The sequence below is a fragment of the Mauremys reevesii genome, linkage group 7 (assembly GCF_016161935.1).
Source record: "Mauremys reevesii isolate NIE-2019 linkage group 7, ASM1616193v1, whole genome shotgun sequence".
NCBI lineage: Eukaryota > Metazoa > Chordata > Testudines > Geoemydidae > Mauremys > Mauremys reevesii.
Genome location: NC_052629.1, coordinates 97,391,734 through 97,412,167, shown reverse-complemented (window position 1 = coordinate 97,412,167; position 20,434 = coordinate 97,391,734). Strand labels below are relative to the sequence as shown.

The following is a 20,434-nucleotide window of genomic DNA, read 5'->3' as shown; positions in this document are numbered from 1 at the left end:
GACCAGACAGCAAGTGTGAAAAACTGGGACAGTGGGTGGGGGGTAATAGGCACCTATCTAAGAAAAAGCCCCAAATATCGGGACTGTCCCTATAAAATTGGGACATCTGGTCACCCGAAAGGGGGAGCTGCAGGGAGGAGGGCAGCCCTTGGAGGAGACCCTGGGTCAGGGAAAGGCTCTGGAAGGGGGCTCACCACACTACTCAGGGAAAAGATCTGTCCTGGGATCCCTGCAGCAAGCAGCAGCAGCAGCACGTTGAGGCAGAGGACCTAGGAGAGTCAGGCAGCAGGACCTGCTTTAACAGATTTCAAAGAGTGTTTGACCAATACACACACTCCTGGGGAAAAGAGACAAATATCCATGCTGCGAGGGGGCTTCACTGATGCTTGCAAGTAAGCTGGCCTGCCACCTTGGACAAGAGCGGGGTCCTCCGGGCCTTGCTCCCGGGGAACCGCTCCCATCCCACCCCAGCGCCTGCCTGGCGCCCTCTCAGCCCTTCCCCCAGGGAACTGCTCCTATCCCACCCCAACGCCTGCCTGGCGCCCTCCCGGCCCTGCCCCCAGGGAACCGCTCCCATCCCACCCCAGCGCCTGCCTGGCGCCCTCCCGGCCCTGCCCCCAGGGAACTGCTCTCACCCCACCCCAGCGCCTGCCTGGCGCCTTCCCGGTCCTGCCCCCGGGGAACCGCTCCCACCCCAGCGCCTGCCTGGCGCCCTCCCGGCCCTGCCCCCAGGGAACCACTCGTACCCCATCGCCTGCCTGGCACCCTCCCCCTGGGGAACCACTCGCACCCCATCGCCTGCCTGGCACCCTCCCCCTGGGGAACCACTCGCACCCCATCGCCTGCCTGGCACCCTCCCAGACCTTCCCCCGGGGAACCGCTCCCACCCCACCGCCTGCCTGGCACCCTCCCGGCCCTGCCCCCAGGGAACCGCTCTCACCCCACCGCCTGCCTGGCACCCTCCCGGCCCTGCCCCCAGGGAACCGCTCTCACCCCACCCCACCGCCTGCCTGGCACCCTCCCGGCCCTTCCTCCAAGGAACCGCTCTCACCCCACCCCAGCTCCTGCCTGGCGCCCTCCCGGCCCTGCCCCCAGAGAACCACTCTCACCCCACCCCAGCGCCGCCTGGTGCCCTCCCGACCCTTTCCCCAGAGAACCGTTCTCACCCACCGCCTGCCTAGCGCCCTCCCGACCCTTCCCCCGGGGAACCGCTCCCACCCCACCGCCTGTCTGGCGCCCTCCCGACCCTTCCCCCGGGGAACCGCTCCCACCCCACCGCCTGCCTAGCACCCTCCCCACACTAATGTTTCAGGAAAGATTTGATTGCAGGAAGATCCAGCACACTGTACATGGGCAACCTTGGAACAATGGCACAAACCTGGCTGGGAGTGTGTAACTGCACTGTTAAGAGGGGAAGGGCAAATTCAGGAGAGCCCCAGGGCGGGATTCAGATTGCTCTAAGCAGGCTCCCCTTGTACACCAGTGTAAGCAAGCCCAGCAGAAGGCCTTCAGGGAGGAAACTCCCCTTAACTGGCAAGGGGACAGAGAACCAGCCCAAGGAGGATTAATTACAACTTCCTCCTTGGCCTGCCTGCCTCCCTAGCTAGGAGTATGGTTCTAGTCTGACTGTGGAGTAGTCTCCAGGGGAGGTGTGTACCCTGCGCTTACACAGAGGTGTTTCAGGCCAAGCTTCCTCCCTGCTTTACAAAGAGAGAGCAAGGCAGGCCCAAAGAGACCAAATGACCACAGTCACTCCGGACTGGAATCCAGCAGGGACCCCGTTTTTATTGTCACTGAAGCCAGCCCAACGCAGACCCTGGGGCTCTTTTGTGAGAGGTGCTGCCTCAGTGCTTGCCCATAGCACACCCGGCTAGACAAAACACAGGCAAACAAACTGCAAGGCACTGACAAGCAGGCTAGCCAAGATGACGATGATCTCAGAGGTGTTACAAATCGAATTGCAATTTACCAAGCCGTCTGAGAGGATAGACTAGTAAAAATGCACAAGCCCTGTTGACACAGGATCTGGCCCTGGGAAGCGTGCACCGGTGTGAATTATGGGTGTAGACACAGCCAAAGAGGGGGTATGAGGTGGATAGCACTGACTAGGTAGCAGATGCATAGTTACTGTTTCCCTAGGTCTGGGTGAATGCAGTTAGTTCTGCAGTGATTAGCCGAGTCACATTATCTAATATCACTACAGAGATCAGCCTTGTCTCGGGCTTCAAAATAATGAAAGGTCAAAATCCTTCTAAATAGTGCCTGCTCCATCTGTTATCTTGATACTCAGGGTGCTGGGGAGGGGGCCCAGGAATACAGGAAGGGGCTGGGGCTGGATGCAAGGCTAATTACTTGAATTTGGAGCTTCCTGACAGCGTCACAATATGCGAGATGGAAATGTTTATGGCTAAAGAGGCAAGCAGAGAAATTGCATCAAAGTCATGTCTGTACAGCACGCCTCTGTCCCAAGAGCTTACAGTCCAAATGAACAAATTAGGCAATGCAGGGGGGGAAGAGAAGAATCATCATCCCTGTCACACCATCCCATAAGGCTTTATGGAAATATGCTTAAAATGTGTTTTATGCTATGTATACCATGTAACATATCTCAAAGGTTATGACCTACTGAATGTATTAATCCTATTTGTATGTATGTATCATTTTTGTATTAAAAGTTATGAATATTGGCTGTGTACTGGCTTGATTTCTAAATAACCTTAGTAGAGCATTTGGTCAGTTCCTGGAGAAAGGAATGTTGAAATTAAGTACCTAATCAAGAAACACTTAGAGGACAATGGATCCAATCCACATAAGAAGTCTACTTGAGGACCTTCAAGGTAGCATGTGAACAATGGACACTACCTGTAAAAACTGAGAGTCACAAATGGACATGTGACTTGCCCAGGTGACTCCTAAACGCCATCTTGGGGCTGGACTTTGGATAGGAGTGAGGAGGGGGGTCTCCACCCACAAGAGAAAGTCTATTTAAACCCCTGGGAGACCCCTCCATTTGGTCTTCAGCTGGCTAAAGAGAGAGCATCTCCATCCCCAGGATACTTGGAAGAAACTGGAACAAAGGGCAGTGACTGCAAGGGGTGAGAGTGAATGCTGGACCCAGGCTAAAAGGAGATTAGTCTGTAAAAGGGAGCATTCTGGAACTGGTGAGGAACTTATCTGTATTCAGTTTGATTAGACATAGATTTGCGCATTTTATTTTATTTTGCTTGGTGACTTATTTTGTTCTGTCTATTACTACTTGGAACCACTTAAATCCGACTTTCTGTATTTAATAAAATCACTTTTTACTTATTAACTCAGAGTATGGATTAATCATAGAATCATAGATTATTAGGGTTGGAAGGGACCTCAAGAGATCATCTAGTCCAACCCCCTGCTCAAAGCAGGACCAATCCCCAAATGGCTCCCTCAAGGATTGAACTCACAACTCTGGGTTTAGCAGGCCAATGCTTAAACCTCTGAGCTATCCTTCCCCTACACAGTCGCCATGTTTAGGGGAGGCAAACAGCTGTGCATCTCTCTCTGTCAGTGTTATAAAGGGAGAACAATTTATGAGTTTACCCTGCATAAGCTTTATACAGGGTAAAATGGATTTATCTGGGTTTAGACCCCACTGGGAGTTGGGCATCTGAGTGTTAAAGACAGGAACACTTCTGGGAGCTGATTTCAGGTAAACCCGCAGCTTTGGGGCAAGTAATTCAGACCCTGGGTCTGTGTTGGAGCAGATGGGAGTGTCTAGCTCAACAAGACAGGGTGCTGGAGTCCTGAGCTGGCAGGGAAAGCAGGGGTAGCAGTCGTCTTGGCACATCAGGTGGCAGCTCCCAGGAGGGTTTCTGTGATCTAACCTGTCACAATCCCCATTTACAGATGGGGAAACAAGACACGGAAATTAAGTAACTTGCCCAAGGTTACAGAGTCTGTAGCAGAGCAGACAGTTTAACCCAGGGCCGAGTCCCAACCCAGTGCCCTGATTCCATGTTAGGTTTGGAGCCACAGTGGGAATAGTTACATTTAACTGAGAGGCAACATGCCCAGGGAATAGAGCACTAGAGTGGGACTCAGGAGCCCTGTGTTCTGTTGCCTGGTGGGTGATGCTGGGCAAGCCACTGCTCTGTGCTCAGTTCCCCACCCCCATCTGTAAAACGGGGCTAATGATACTGACCTCCTTTGTAAAGTGCTTTGAGATCTGCTGTGAAAAGTGCTACAACAGAGCTAAGGATTAAGAACCCTCCCTTCCCCGAGTGAGACCGTTACAGGGAGGAAAAGTCAACACTTACTTCCTGTTTTTGTAACTAAAGCCAGCATGTGGATATATTTACCCTACATATGGGGAAGTAAATAGTGTGGGTGTTACAGAACCACCTGTGTTACTCTTAACTGACTGTATGTGCTGTGAGCTGCAGGAAATGAATGGAGGAGGAGCTTTCTATACTGTTCTGGTGAAGACCCGCAGGATAGCCAATATTTCTTCAATCAACTGCTGCTCAAGCAAGAGTTCAGAGCAGTTTAGCCAAAGGAAAACTTACCAGAAGCAACTTAGTGTGGCGCCATCAAACTGCAATGAGTAAACAGAGAATGCCGAAATCTCGGTTTAGTTCCTATTTCCAATTCTCAGGAGCCCATTTCTGCAGAGTCATTCTTGCCGCCCAGTAATAATAATTTCATAAAATGTTTTAGTAATTGCAGTTTCATAAACAGTGCATTAAGGTTGGCTGAAGATCTGCCACATCATTTATTCATGATGGGGAGAGTTCTTCAGCTGAGGACACCTTTGCTGTGACAGATAATGGAATCTGCAGCAAGGGAAGCATGGTAAATGTAGGCCAACCTGCTGCAAAGAGGACCAAGAGGGAGGGGTTATTCTGATTAGCCATGGAGGACTGAATGAGCGCCTAGGGGCAGCAGGGGAGATTTAGGTTAGACACACAGCACTGCTGATAAGCTTTCATGTTGATTTTGCAACAATGCTATTAGTTTTGTGGTTATTAAGAAAAACTCAATAGGAAAATCACTGCTTTATTATTATAACTATACCAAAGCACTTAAGCTTGTGCTTAACTTTAACCCCTTGAGTAATCCCACTAAAGACAATGGAATCTTGACGTGCTTTGCTGGACTGGAGCCAGAGCCCTCCACGCCTACCACGACTGAGCCCTGTTTGCAGTAGATACCATAATAAAAATACACCAAAACAAAGCAACTCCGTGCCAGGCAATGGGACTAGCTGCTAAGGACACTTGTGGAATGGCCAGCACTGGAGAGAAGCAAAGCTCCAACTAGACATGCCTGAATCGAGGCTGGGTTAAGGAGGATTACACTGACTCTTCCCTGTTGCAGAGACACTAGGCAAGTCCCCGAAGGTCCCTCCCATTATACAGTGCTCTGGGCTGCTACAGGTTGGGGGCACTGCCAATGCTGCAGGGGATTCAGCTCCCCAGCATCATTAGCAGGCAGAGGAAAGTGCAATAAAATGTAACTGATAGTAAAGCTCAAATATATCTGAATATAGTTAGAATCATATTTGATGTCTGAAAAGAGAAGAGCCTCCCTCACTCCCTAGCCCATGCTAATTTTGCTAATTACATTGCCCAGCAGCTTCAATTAGCTAAGGTGTTAATCTTCACTTCCTGTCCTAAATGGCTGTGCTCCGTCTCAACAACTCCAACCTATTCACAAGAGTTAAGATTCGGGGATATATAGAGTGCTACACATACAGTTCCCTTACTTACACAGAGATAAAATGTCTGCAACAGAATGCTCCACCACTTCAAAGCAAAAGAAATCAGACTGGAACACTGTATAGGAATGTGACTCCCTCAAATACACACTGGGACAAAAACCGCTTTGTTTGAATACAAACCTTATTAAAGGCAGACTGTGTATTGGTGCTAATAAGGTCGGAGATCAGGCTTATGGTGGCGTTGGAGCACGTAGGCACCAAATATGAAATAGGCGACATACTTCTTTTTCATTCTGTCCTTCCTGGCAGCATGGCTGTTACTCTGTAACCCAGGGGAGCAGTACATTCAGGATCCAAAGGGAGCCTCTTGCATTGCTGGGGAGTAACCCAGCCTGGCTAGTGCTAGCAGCACTCCTGAGGGACTCCAGGGGCAGGGGGGGAGAGGGAGAGGGAGAGATAGATGTGTGTGTGTGTGTACCTACACACATAACAGGCACAGCTGTTACTGACACCTAGATTTACAGTCACTTTCCATTATAAGCTCTTGTTTTCTGTTGCTTATAACTTTGCCAAACTTTCACCACTGAAGCTTTCCATACTTGTTCTCTGCCACAAGCTGGGTTTTGGGGGTAAGTCTGAGCACAAATGAGGTTAGGGAGTAACAGGTAGTTTTGCCAATATTAAACTTCCTCCCACCACCACTCCTTTAAAGCACTGCCAGGGTTTCAAGCAGGAACTTGAAATCTCACTGGGGGACAGTGCTGTGCTCAAAGGGGTCCTTTGCTGCCCCATGAAAATCTACCCAGGTTTGACAGTGTAACAAGCAGCTGAAGGAAAATCACCTTTTGCACATGCTCCGTACAGCTTGCTAGAAGATTGCTGCTAAAATCTCTGAACTTTCCATCTTCCCTGAGCACAGTCCTGGCCCCACCCTGAGCTCCCATGGAACAAAGCAGCCACTATCCCTTTGGCCAGTGGAAAGAAGTGCTAGGGTGGGAACCAACGGGAAGCCATGTGTTCTAATCTCAGCTGCTCCACTTGCTGATAATAGTTACGTGCATGTCACAGCTCTTACTAGCGAGCAAAGCCGCTACCGTTTATTCCCTGCTACCTATGGGGGAGCTGAGAGGTCGCACACAAGGTCATTTCAGGCAGAACTGGGAACAGAATCCCATCTCTATTAGAGCAGACCCACATCTCATCCAGAGGCATATTGCCTTTCAGACCTGGCACACTCATTCTGTCTGGCTGTGCTGTCATCACACCACGCTCCTCTTCAGAGCCAGAAAATTAAAACCTAGGATTCCTGACTCCTGTTGGCAAGGTCTGTTACAGACAATGAAGGAACCACACAGAGGATTACACCCTCCTACTGCTAGCAATCAGTCCTTTTGCTCTAGTGGTAGAGGTCCATGCTGTGAAGCCAGGGCCGGCTCCAGGCACCAGCTTATCAAGCAGGTGCTTGGGGCGGCAACTCCGGAGCGGGGAGTCACTTTAAGGTATTCAGCAGCAATTCAGCGGAGGGTCCCTCACTCCCGTTGAATCGCCGCAGATCACGATCGTGACTTTGGGGGGGGGGGCGGCTGCTTGGGGTGGCAAAACCCCTGGAGTCGGCCCTGTGTGAAGCTACAGGTCCTGGGTTCAAATCCTGCTGCTGACCCAGGCAGGGGCCAACATAGTTCTTTAGGATAGGTTTAGTTTTTTAGTTTGCTTTTATATATCTATATCTATATCTATATATATATACACGCACACACACGCACACACACACATAGAGAGGGGGGGAATTTCTTACAAAAAAACGACACTAAAAGAACACTGAAGCTGCAAAATCATGGACTCAAAAGTCAGGAAGTGACAGAATTAAGGTTGTATGAGCAACCTTCATGAGCTCCCTTTGCATGTATGGAAGGTAGTCTTTAATGACAGTCACATGCTATTTGTTCTGCAGGACCCGTACTTCATTCAGGGCACAGGATGAACAGGGACTAAGTCAGGGGGCTGTAGGAAGTGAAGATTAGTATCAGAGCAGTGGTGTTCTCTTGTGATGAAGGCACTAGATTGGAACCCAGGACAGCTGCATTCTACTCCTGATTGTGCCACATGTGATGCTAGACAAGACTGTCCCAATGCCCACAGATGATTCAGCACTACAGAAAGTGTGGCACTATGGAAGACAGGCAGAGCATTATTTCCGATTGTCCCACAGGTGTCAGTTCATCATCATAAAAAGCAATGCAAGGCCTCCTGTCCTTTCCCATGTACGGCATTAAAAATAAGATCACACTAACAAACTTGGGAGTAGAGGGAGGGGAGTGGCAGCTCACTCATCACCAGTCCCAATCAGAGATTTAATAACTGATTCACACCCATCCTGATTTCATTCTGCATCTTCTACCTGAGGGGGATTCCTGACAGCCCCATTCCCGGGGCCTGGCCTTGGATCTTTAAACTGAGATTCCGCCAGTTCTCCTTTGCTAATCTCTATGTGCAAATCATTATTTAGCTTTGTGACAAGGCTAACGAGTTCTGATCAGGTCATTCTTTAAATCACTGGCTAGCCAAAGTAAGCCTTTGGATTTCTTGGCCTACCTTGTGCTGTGCTTCGGATAAGGACTAGCATATGCTGTTGTGTACGCCTCCATTTATTTACATTAATAGAAAATCATTTGAATGATCTCATCATGCTTCCAATCATAACATCTGCCAGTGCTCTTTAAGACTCCACGCAGTTATTGATGCCTGTAACATACCGATGGTAATTTATGGACAGACACAAACGCTCAGTAAAAATTATAATGTCTATAAATTGGTGCCTCCAGAACGATTTTTAGGAAAGTGTGGGGGGAAAAATCACCTCCTACCATCATAGCAAAACAGCGACCTTGGTCATGGAAAAGTTATCTGATTAACAGTTAAGTACAAAAAGACGACTGTATCCAATGGCAAATGCAAGGACAAACTTGCTCAGGATAATGGAGTTAACGTTCTGCCCTTTGAAAATGGGATTTCCCCCCTTTTTTAAAACAAAACAAAAAACAAAAAACCACACACTGTAACACAGGGTTCCCCCTCAATCACCGACTGCCAGGGTCCCATACTGACTTAGGAGGAGCACCAGCTACTAAGCCACCCACTCTACTCCCTGCAGCCCCTATTTTCCCCACACAGATCTCCCATCCACATAGTGCCCTCATCAGTCACTGTTTAGCTTGCAAGTACAGTGCTGACAGTTCCTCCATGCGATTAAAATAATTAACAGAACATATTGCATTAACAAGATCAGGCCGATCTGTGCCAGAGTTTACCTTCAAATACCCTGGGTTAAATCAAACCCCGTCAATAGGAAGTGTGTGTGGTGGCTGTCTAGCATTACTCGTTCCCTTTGAAGGCACAATCTTATCAGAAAAGCCATTGCCTCGAATGAATCATTAATTAAGCAAGTCATCTGGTTACAACAAGGGAAATGCAAGAATGCCAAGGGAACATAGGCAGAGAAGGAAGAAGGTGGGACAAGCTGAAGACACACAAGAAACCATTGCTCTACCTTCTCTCCCCATCCATTGCCTACCTCAGGGGTTAACTTCCCAGCCCACCTGATCTACCTATCCAAGCCCCATGACAGATTCAAATTCAGGCTGACATAGGTTCATTTTCTGAGCCCTTCTTGTTAAAAGCCTTCTGAATGGAACCTGAACATCAGAGCTTTTAACAGCTCTCAAACAGGGGTGAGCTAATCCCATCCATATAAATGGGATGCTCATTCTGGCACCTAACATGACATAAGGGGCACATTTTTGGGTAGGTTACTGCTGTCTCTGCAGCTAAAACCAGGTAACTGCACTGACAAATGGCCTGACAAAGGATAGAAATAGCTTAAGGGCCAGGACCTCCTGGATAACTATGATGCATTGCGACACTTCATGTCTTCGGGAATGATTTCCCCTCACCTCATGCTCTATATCACCATCTGGAAAAACAACTTGGGCCAGTTATGAACATGCACTGAGGCTTAGCCTATCCCAGCAAAGCCAAGACAGTACATGAAACATAGAAACAAAATTTCTCTTCAAACAAAATCAGTCTGCCCCCTACACAATGCTGTAGTTTCAGCATTAATTTGTGTCCCTAAACTGTATTCAAAAGGTGAAATGAAAGGGGGTTGGTCTTCTTTATAAATGTAGAAAGAGCTCAAACCTGTTCCGTACCCATTAAAAATTCAAGTCTTGTCTAGTGTTTTGTCCTGGAAGTCTCCATGGAAAACGAGGATATCATAGATAATTAGGAGCAACTTTTAATCAGAGTATTGAAAACGTTTGTGTTTGGGCCTATAACGGACATCCAGCAAACGCTTGGGAAAAGAGGGGCCTTAGTTACAGATCTAACACCTGAGAAACCTCGCAATTAACACATCACACCTCCTAAGCGTCCTCCAGAAAACCCCAGTTAGTGCAGACTTGACATGCCTCCAATTTGTTAGGTAAAGGCAAGTAGAGAGAACACACTGAAAGGGATGGCTTTTTAAATACATTATTAATAATGCACTAACCCAGGTTGCCTTACATTTGCAGGCCACTTATTTTCAAACACTGAACTATTTGACAACAGAGTGATTTTATAGCAACTGCTGGAACGTTGTTTACCATTTCCCCTTGTAACAGTGAAAGCAGAGATGTGCTGATCAGGCCAAAGTGAAACTAAATGGAAATATTCCCCACACCACCACCAGAGATCTCCACACTGTCCGCTTTTCCCTTGAAATGACCTTGCTCATAAATTCCACAGGCTGCATGTTTTTAAACACAACGTGTCATTTCTGCACCATTCCTTGACAGAGTTAAGCCGCTCAAGACAAGCATCCATTCTGCTGCTCCTGTAATTGAGAGGTGTCACCTAAATCAGCAGAACCATCATAGCTATGTTAAAAAGTAAGCAACGGAAGGCAGAGGAGGTACTGCCTAAGAGGCGTGAAATGTTTACTGTAATAAGAACATATTTGGGTGGCAGTTTAATATTCAGTTTCAAAAGCACACTGGATACTTTTCTAGCACACACAGGACTAATTCACCAAAGGGAAAACAGTCCTTTTGAGCAGTGATGTAGCAACCAAATTAGTGTGTTTCATACACTTTGCTATGCATCTCTCAGACCCCATCAGCACATTTGAAGGTCGTTTTTCAGAACAAATGAGTTGCCACACTGGATCAGACTAATAGTCCATCTACTCCAGATTCCTGTCTCCAGTTTCCAACTGTGGCAGTATCAAATACTTCAGAGAAAGGTGTAAGAAACCCCTATAGTCGTCAATAACAGCCCTATGTTTCTTCCTAAACCCAGATCAGCGAGAGATTGGCTTGTACGCAACATGCACATTAGATGTTTTCATCCTCTCTAACGTAGCTTTGGGTGTTATTAAAATAAGCATCTAAAACCTTCCTAAGATCTTGGTCTCAATGTCTTGTGACCGTGTGTTCCACAGGTTAATTATGCACTGCACTAAAAGTTATTACTCTTATCAGCTTCAATTTGCCACCCTTTCATTTAATTCAGTGTTTTCTTCTGGTATTAGAAAGGGTCAATTAGGAGCATGTAATTGAACTTTTCAACAACACTTATTTTACACACTTCTATCATGTCTTCCCTTACTCATCCCTGTGAGCTAGACCTCTCTCAGGGCTCTGACATTCTCTGTCTTTTTATACATCCTAAGATCTTGTCAGTCTGGTTTGATCTCCCTTGCACAGTAGAAGGTTTTTATTGAGCCTTTCACCAGAACACCTTGATCCTTTTCTGAAGGGCTACAATTAAACTAGAAGCCATCAAAGTTAGCTTTGCACTTTCACAGTGCTTCATTAAATCCCAATAAGTGCTTTACCACTGAAATATTTTTTTAAAAAATACTAATACTCACACTCAGGGCTGGTCTACACTGACGGGTGGAAAATCGATCTAAAATACGCAACTTCAGCTACGCTATTCGCGTATCTTAGTTCGACTTACCTGGCCGTCCTCATGGCGGCAAGTCGACCGCCGCGGCTCCCCCGTCCACTCCACTTACTCCTCTTGGCAAAGTGGAGTACGGGTGTTGATTCAGGGATTGATTTATCGCGTCTAGATGAGACACGATAAATCGATCCCCGATAGATCGATTACTACCCGCCAATCCAGCGGGTAGTGTAGACTTGGCCTCAAGCTTCTAAATTTCAAAGCTGATAGCTTCACTAGCCTATAAAACAATGCAAGAAAAGCAGCTCCCTGCAACATTTCAGATGTTAAATACAAAATCAAATATTTGTCTAAAAAACTTGTGTATACATTTAAAATCAATATATTTATTGCCAATGACTTGAGACATTAAGGGACACAATCTTAGAGTCATAAATTGTAAATAAATGTCTTCATTATTAAAAGGGGCTGTTTTCAATCTGAAAATAAAATTTACAGATTGGGCCAAATTTAAAGAGACACAACCTGTCCCCCCCCCAATCCTTCAAGAGCAAGAACTCAAAGGCAATTAAAAATCTACAATGATTTCTCAGGAATGAAGAAACTGACTAGCCAATCAAGTAAGCAGGGAAATAATGAAATTGACTATACACAACTCCCTGTACATTGCACAAAGAAAAATATACTTGGTTACCTTCCTTCAGTTATAGGCCTTTTAAGTGTCACTTATCTACAGGAGGCACAACATTTTCAGACAGAAAGGGCGATTTTGAGTTATTTTTAAGACAAAGATCTCCTCTCCCAATTGTTTGAAGTGTCCAAGTTTCTTGAGAAATTTGTATTTTCTTTTAAACCAAAGCTTGTTCAGGTTTGCTGACTAACAATACCTGGAGTCTGAGGTTGAGTTTGCTTGTTATCTAAGTTCCATGAAGTTTTTAAAAAAGAAGTTTGTTCTAGAACAGCAAGATTTTATTATTTAATTTACAGCTGGGGTGTGTGTTTCTCTCATCTGCTCCTGTCTTATGAAGCAGCAGGGCAATGAAATATACAAGGATTCTGCTCAGGTTAAAAGCACGCTCAAATTCTGAGTATCTTATCACCACAGGAGGCTAAGATTTTCATGGCATCCTTCAGTATCAATACTTCCACAGCTCTGCATAAACATTACTCCTCACAATCTCTGGTAAACAGGCAAGTTGCCCCGCTTCAGAGCTGGAGAAAGAGAGATAAAGTGACTTGCCCCAGGTGACAGTTAGCAGCAGGGCAGGGTTAAGACTCTAGAAGTCCTGGCCTCCTTTCCTCTGCTTCCTAGTCCATTGGTGTTCTACCAATTAATCCCAGAACGTGCTGCTTGCACACTAAGCTCAAGACTTGACAACGCCTGCTTTTCTCATGCATTTGTGGGGGTCTGCATTTTTCATACTTCGTTCCCAGTCTGAAATCTGATCAGCCATGTTGCTGTTTAAAAATGATAATTAAGGCTCTAAGGCATGGGCGCACATAAATTAAAGATGATCTTGTATACCTCCATAGCCTCCCTAGCCAGCAGACACTGTGCAATACGAACATGCTCTAGCAGGAGCCAGCCAGGACTCCTAGGTTCTATTTGCAGCTCTGGGAGGAAGGGTTAGAGCAGGGAACTTAGAATTTGGAGATCCTGGTTCCATTCCTAGCTCTGCTAGAAATTCATTTGATTTCTGTAGGACTCCAATTCCTCCATCTGTAAACTGGGGCAAATACATGAAGCACATCACAAAAATGGTCAAGTTGCTCAGGAACCAAACTCACAGAGAGCAGAGGACCGCTCTCTTCATGCTACCTCTGGAAGGTAGGAAATGTGAAACAAGTTACCACCAAGACACAGAAACAGGTTACGAAACCATGGAGGGCTTCCTTGTTACAAGATTAGGGACGGGAGGGAGCGTAGACCCACCAAGGTTGATAAATCCCTGCCTGCGTTTATTTCTTAATGCAACCATGACAAATCACCGTGGACGCTTGCCAATGCAGGCATATCTCCTCACTTTGCCCTTCACCACAATAATTGAGGATAATGGGGAAAAAAACATTTCTTGGATTTGTCTCTCCCCCACCCCCGAGGGCAGCGGAGCTCTGCACAGCAGGTATAACAGACTCTGGTACAGCTGTGTTTCAAAACTGACGCAGGACTCTAACAGCAGCAGCCAACAAGAGGAGGCCTGGCCTGCTGCATTTCCTCAGGAACTCTCTGCATTCCAGTTACATCTACCAAACGCCAGGATTAGCAGATGGGTGAGATACAAGAGAAAAACCCAAGCGGCCTTAGAGTTTTATGTGAGACACAGAAGCCAGCCTCTCAAATCAGAACCATGCCAGCTACGGTGATGTACGGTAAATGGCAAGACCATAAAAATGTAGCGCACAAATCACCCCGAGTCTATGGGGCAAGAAAGGAGGTCCTGTCATCTTCACAGCAGAGGAAGTTATAACACGAGCTGAGATTTTATCTATGAATGGTGGATCAATGTAAAAGCAATTCTGGAGTAATGACCACAAGAAATAACCCTGGAGAACAAGCCCCCAGTTTAGCCACAAGGCTGTGAGCAGGCAGCACTCACAACCAACATGCCACAAACCAAACTCAGATGGACTCCCTCTAGGTGAGAAAGAAACCAGGCTCCATGGTCCTTTGATTCCTGGGCCCCTAGAAGCTTGGCTAGCTCAGTCAGTAGTGCCTCAGGGAGTCACTACTCAGGCTGTAGGTTTTCAATTGCTTTGTACATGAGAAGCTAAATTAATCCCTGTGATATCCTCACTGACTTAAGGTTCCTCAGCCAGGGAAGTCATATGGCCTTCGATAGACAGGAGGTCAGCACAGACGATCACAAGGGTCCTTTCTGGCTTTATAATCTAGGAATCCAGCTAGGAATTACAGCAGGCTCTCTGCTCCACACAGCTGTCCACTAAAATGAGAAAGGAGACTTCCATCTTGTGAAGCCACTTGTACTGGCACTCAGTGTTCAGTCACAAAGAGCTAAGAGCCCAACAAAGGGATGGTCCTGCACAGCCATGCTGAAATGCAGTACAACCCTGGTGCAGAACAGGTCTCTACAGTCTCCTTTAAAACTGACTAGGACCAAAACATCAGCAGTCTGCGGGTACTGGGAAGGCCTACGCTAAGAGTCTGCTTTTCAGAGGTGGCAAGCTTCCCTAGCTCCAGCTGAAGTGAACGAGAGAAGGAGCTGCTCAGGACCTCGAGGAAAAAAAACCCATCAGGCCCTAAATCTGCTTTCTTTTTGGATGGATGATGAAATAATTTAACTACCAGCCTGACAGGATGGGAGGTGAGGAGTGTGTAAGCACAAGCCTGACCTTAGCAGCCCATCTGAAAGAGAAGCAATCACATGACAAAATGCTACAGGAGCTGATAATTGGCAATCAGGGCACCTTTCCTAGGAGGGTTTCAGAGCTCATCCTGAAAACGTCAGTGACTTTGACTAGGACGTGCACAATGAGCAAAGTGCTGAGAGACAACGGCAGCCTTTGCAAAGAGTGCACATTCATCTGGAATGGTCCTTTTCTCCCAGGTAATCAAAGTAACCCTTTGACCAGCAGAAACTGCATGCACAGCAAATGTACATTTTATAGCCAAAGCTCAGAGCAGGGGAGAGGGGAATGCAGACAAGAAAAGTTTGCCATGTGTGGCATCACCCAGAAATGCCTTAGGGAGGGCAAAGTAGCCCAAGGGGAAGTATACTGAGCCACTACTCGAATAGTGCTGAAATATGGACCTTAATGGCCTAGAGGTGTCTAGTTATAAAGCGCAAAGAGCAGTAGTTAGCTCTTAAAAACCAAATGCACCTACCTCTTATGGAAAGGTCAAGTTTCAGTTTAGAGAGACAAGGTGGGTGAGGTAATATCTTTTATTGGACTAACTTCTGTGGGTGAGAGGAACAAGCTTTCTAGATACACAGAGCTCTTCTGTCCTGAAGATCTCTGTGCAGCTCAAAAGCTTGTCTCCCCCCCATAGAAGTTGGTGCAATAAAAGATATTACCTCACCCACCATGTCTCTCTAGTAGCTGTGTTGGTCCCAGGATACAACACTGCATAGATTCAGTTTAGTCTTACAGAACTAGCTTTTTGTTACTTGAGTAACAGTCTAGTATTTGTATAAGGTCCTCCTGACAATCACATCCAAGTACCTCAAATATTACTGAATTTGTTTTCTACGCCTTGTGGGCTGGGAGGTTTAATTCTCTGTCAGGAATAGGAAACTGAAGCCCAGAAACATGAAGGGACTTGCCCAAGGACACACAGGAAATCTGTGGCAGGGCCAGGACCTGAACCCAGATCTCCTAAAGACACTAGCCCAGGACTGAATTATGAGACCATCCTCTCAAGTGAGCACAATTTAGCTTGGTATAATCACACCAAACCCCCTCCCCTCCCAAACAAAAACAAAAAGCCTCACCTTTTACTCCATTTGCTTTAGAAGTAGCTTTCACCTTGAACCAAACTCTGCATATGCAACACATTATTTCTGCCACTCCCTCAGAAATGGACCCCCATAAGAGAGATGTGGAAGGGGGGGGTGAAATAACAAACATTATATACCCCATCCAAGGCAGACCACAAGCTACCCGAGGGAGCCTGTCCCCTCTGCAGTGAGCCTCACTCATCACTAGATACATAGTTTGCCAGGACAATGAAATACAGGTTAGTTAGTGACTTGAGCAAACCGTGCAAAAAAAAAAAAAACAAAAAAAACGTAGACCAGTTACCTATCTAGACAGGGAAACCTGGAGGATCCACTGCTAAGTGTTCTCTGGAGAAGCAGGATCGCTTACTGGAGGTGGACCTCAGTGCAGGTTTGGTTCGGTGGGCTACACGCACTGTTCTTAAAGGGGTGTTGAATGTATTTGAATACAGAGCAGATCCTAAATGCACTGGGTGGAAAAAACCTGAATTCTCATCAAAACATCCAAGAAATAAACAAGAGCGGTTGGCTGGTTTTTAAACCCTTCAGTGGGGTGTGGGGCAAGTCTGAGGCCAGTACTCTGTGAGCTGAGAAATGTGCACGTAAGTGTGTTCTGCCATCACCCTGTTTGAGATTGGGGTGCCCTTGAGCATGTAGGAAGCCGCCTTGGTGACCACAAATCGCCACAATACAGCAACAGCCGGATGTGTTGTCTGAGATATTTTTCTGCTACCACCAACAGATTAGCACGGCAATTACGATCCCTGCCACAGCAGCAGCACGGGAGCAGAATGACAACGAGTCACCTGGACTCTGGCAGCATCAAAGGAACGGCGCTAAAAATAAACAATCAATGAACTGAGAGGACTGATTATCTCCCAGTAGCCACACACCTCTCCCTAGCCAGGCACAGCTAGGCAGCAGCCCCCATCCGCCAGCCCAATACCACCAATTGGGCTTTCACAACAACTAGCATTTTTAGGAAGGGGGTGTGTCCCTGGTCCAGACACAAGTAGAAAGGGAACAGGATGGGTCCCTGGACACACACCTGAGTGAGAGAAGGGTGCTTTCCCCCCAAGGTGGCTGTGGCTTGTCACACCCACAAGATTGGGCAGGTGCGCGATGTGTGGGGCAGAGGAAGTTGATCTCTTTCCTGGGTACTTGGGGGACGAAACAGAATTGGGTTTCACCTTGCTTCGAGGGGGGTGGTTCCCATGGGAATGGATGGATACTAAGTAAGGAGTGGGTACCCCATGCTGGTCCCTCTGGGCTGAGGAGCAGACATATGTTCCTATGCAGGTTCTGTGGTTCATATGGGCCCCCACAGCGGGGGGAGGGCGGGGGGAAGCTGGTATCCTACAGAGCCCACCACTATGATAGGAGGGCCCGGAGGTTATCCCAAGGGCTGGCCACTGCTAGGCTGAGCAGAGAGCTGGGTCCAGGGGCAGGGTCCCCTGCGGTCGCTCCATGGAAGAGCAGGATGATGGCAGCCCATGTGGGAGGAAACTGGGGAACAGCAGGGCAGAGAGAGGAGACCCCCGTTAGGAAGGAGAAGCAGGACAAGGTGTGTGTGGGGAGGGGAGACAAAGTACGAGAAGGGAGCAGGAGTAAGCGAAGGTGAGACTCTCCATGGGCAAGGGGTCTGCTCCAGCCGGGTCTCCGTGCAGGGGGAATGAGGGGGTCCGGTCCAGCCGGGTCTCTCCGGGGTGGGGGAGGGGGAGAAGGAGAAGGGGATCCGGTCCAGCCGGGTCTCTCGGGGGGGGGGGAGGGGGAGATGGGGGCCGGTCCAGCCGGGTCTCTCCGGGAGGGAGAGAAGGGGGCGGCCCAGCCGGGTCTCTCCGGGGAAGGGGGTCAGGTCCGCGCCCCACCAGCCTCTCACCTGGGCACGCAGCTGGGCGAGCTCCGATCCACCTCCCAGGTCGCGTACAGGTTCATCTGCACCGGGCGCCCCGCCGGCCCGCCCGGGGCCGCCCCGCCAGGGGTGAGGGGCCCGGAGCCCGGCTTAGGGGCAGGGCGCCGCGCCCGGGGCCTGGGCCGGGGCTGCCCGAGGAGACTGCTGGGGAGCGCGGCCGCCGCGGGCTGCGGGGCGGGGCGCGCTGCCCCCGCCGCCGGGACCCCGCGCTCCGCCATGAAGTCGAGCCGGACCCGCACCGCTGCCCGGCCCTGCCTGTTGCCCCAGGCGCGCTCCCGCCCGTCGCCGCCGCCGCCGCTCGCTCCCGAGGGCAGGAGGCGGGGCACGGGGGAGCCCGCGCCGACCTGATTGGTCACAGCGGGGCTCGCACCTCCCCACCGCTCCGCCCCGCTGGAGCGCCAGGCTCGTCCCCGTGCTGGGGGGGGGGGAGGGGGCTGAGCCCTGCGAGGACCCGCTTACGGGAGCGCGCCTCCAACTCCTGCCCGCGGCTTAAAGGGTCGAAAGGGCCATCCTGAGCTTCTACCCTCCTCCCGTCCCTGCCAGGCCAGCCCCTCCCCCCTGCCTCCCCCTCCCCACCCCAACTCCCTCAGCCCCCGCCCCGCCCCACCCCACTGCCTCCCCCTTCCCACCCTAAATCCCTCAGCCACCTCCCCACTGCCTCCCCTCCCCACTCCCCACCTCCTCAGCCCCCTCCCCACCCCACTGCCTCCCCTTCCCACCCCACACTAACCCCTCAGCTCCCTCCCTCCCACTAACCCCCTTTCCCACCCCTACACTAAATCCCTCAGCCCCCTCCCTGCCCCATCTAATCCTCTACCCACTCACCCCACTGCCTCACCCCTCAGCCCCCTCCCTCCCACAAATCTCCTCTGCGCTCCCCTTCCCATCCCTACACTAAATTCCTCTGCCCCCCCTCTAATCCTCGCTGCCCAGCCACCTCACTGCCTCCTGATTCCCACCCTACCACTAACCCAGCCCCATCCCTCTTCCCACCCTCCCCACTAACCCTCTCTGCCCACCCCACCAATCCTCTCCACGCACACCCCACTAACTCCCTCTGCCCCTCCTCCCCTACTAACCCAGCCCCCCTTCCCTCAGTTCTCCCTCCCACTAAACCTCCAGCTAGGTAGAGCCCCTGGTCAAGCACACATTTCTCTGCCCTAGTCCCATCCTGCCCCCTACTGGCACCCTCCACTGCCCCACTCATGCTAGTGCAGGGGGGCTGGGCCTATACTGGCTTGAGGAGAGCCTCCCCAGCTTGGGAGTCACTCAGCTCAGCTCTAGGCCCCAGGACCCCTCTATGCCAGTAAGGGAATGGTGGTGGGGAGGTAGGGCAGGAAAGCAGCCCAAATGAGGGTGCTGGCTCACTTCTTTTCTCCCTCTGCCATAGGTGCTGGAACTAGGGGTGCTGCTGCACCCTCTGGCTTGAAGTGGTTTCCATTATATACAAGGCTTAGTTTAGTGGCTCTCAGCACCCCCACTGTACAAATTGTCCCAGCAGCCCTGTCCACTGCCATGCAGCAGCTTGGGCTCCAAGCGCTGGCTCCAGGCGCTAGCCCCAGCTCAAGAGCTTCCCACAGTGACTGCAGGACCAGAGACTGAAAAGGGAGCAGCCTCTGGAATAGAGTGGGGGCAGGAGTCCAGACATCTAGCTCCAGCTCTTCCAGCTGTTTCCCCATTTGCAGGGTCAGAACGGAGGGCATGAGAGAAGGGCCATAGGAACCCAGTCTGACCCTTTGCTGTGCAGCCAGCCTGCTGCACAGGTCCCAGATAGCAACACAGGACAGTGCTAGGTCAAGGTGTTTACCTGGCCTCAGCTTTCCCTTCCCCAGCTCTGGGAGGTCATGTAAATGACCTGGCTAGCAGAGCTCTGGCCAGGCAAGCACCAAGGCTGGGCCATGCAGCTGCTTTCCCCAGGGGCCAAGCCCCAGGCTGCAGCTGGCAAGGTTGGTTACTGCAAAAAGGTGGGGGCCTCTCCCCAGGGAAAGAATGCCCACAGCTGCTTCAGTGCCATACCCGCCCAAGTGCCAGCTCAGCACCCGATAGCAAGACCTATCCACCCCTCCTTGCTCTGTTCTCAACTCCAGTGAGGCAGCTACTAGCAGTCCCCTCTCCCAGGCACACAGCAAAGACCTGCATGCTTGCTGGGAATTGGGGGTAGGGGGGGCACCCTTTTCCTTGAGCAGCTTTAGAGACACTCCCAGCTGCCGAGCAAGGCAGCCCCTAAACTTCCCTCCCCACTGTCAAGGTGATAGGACAGTAGGAAGCCCAGTTCCCCTGCCATCCCTCCCTGTGCCCAAAAGCTCCTGTCTAACCAGAGCAGAATCCCACCCCTGTGCCAGGGCTGTGCTGTGCCCACTGTTCTGCAGTGAGAGTGCCAGGATCACAGGCACTGCCATGCCACACTGCTGGGACCAACAG

The 20,434-nt window shown here is 49.7% G+C and overlaps 1 protein-coding gene across 2 annotated transcripts in view; it reads right to left on the bottom strand.

Moving 5' to 3' along the window:
* The window catches only part of PACS1 (phosphofurin acidic cluster sorting protein 1), a 107,968-nt gene extending 89,722 nt beyond the window's left edge, over nt 1-18,246 (bottom strand). For both annotated transcript variants that reach the window (XM_039547811.1, XM_039547813.1), the window contains exon 1: nt 17,981-18,246. In XM_039547811.1, the coding sequence (XP_039403745.1) occupies nt 17,981-18,231 (251 nt within the window). In that variant the 5' untranslated portion in view covers nt 18,232-18,246. The remainder of the gene's footprint in view (nt 1-17,980) is intronic.
* Nucleotides 18,247-20,434: the final 2,188 nt, after the last annotated feature.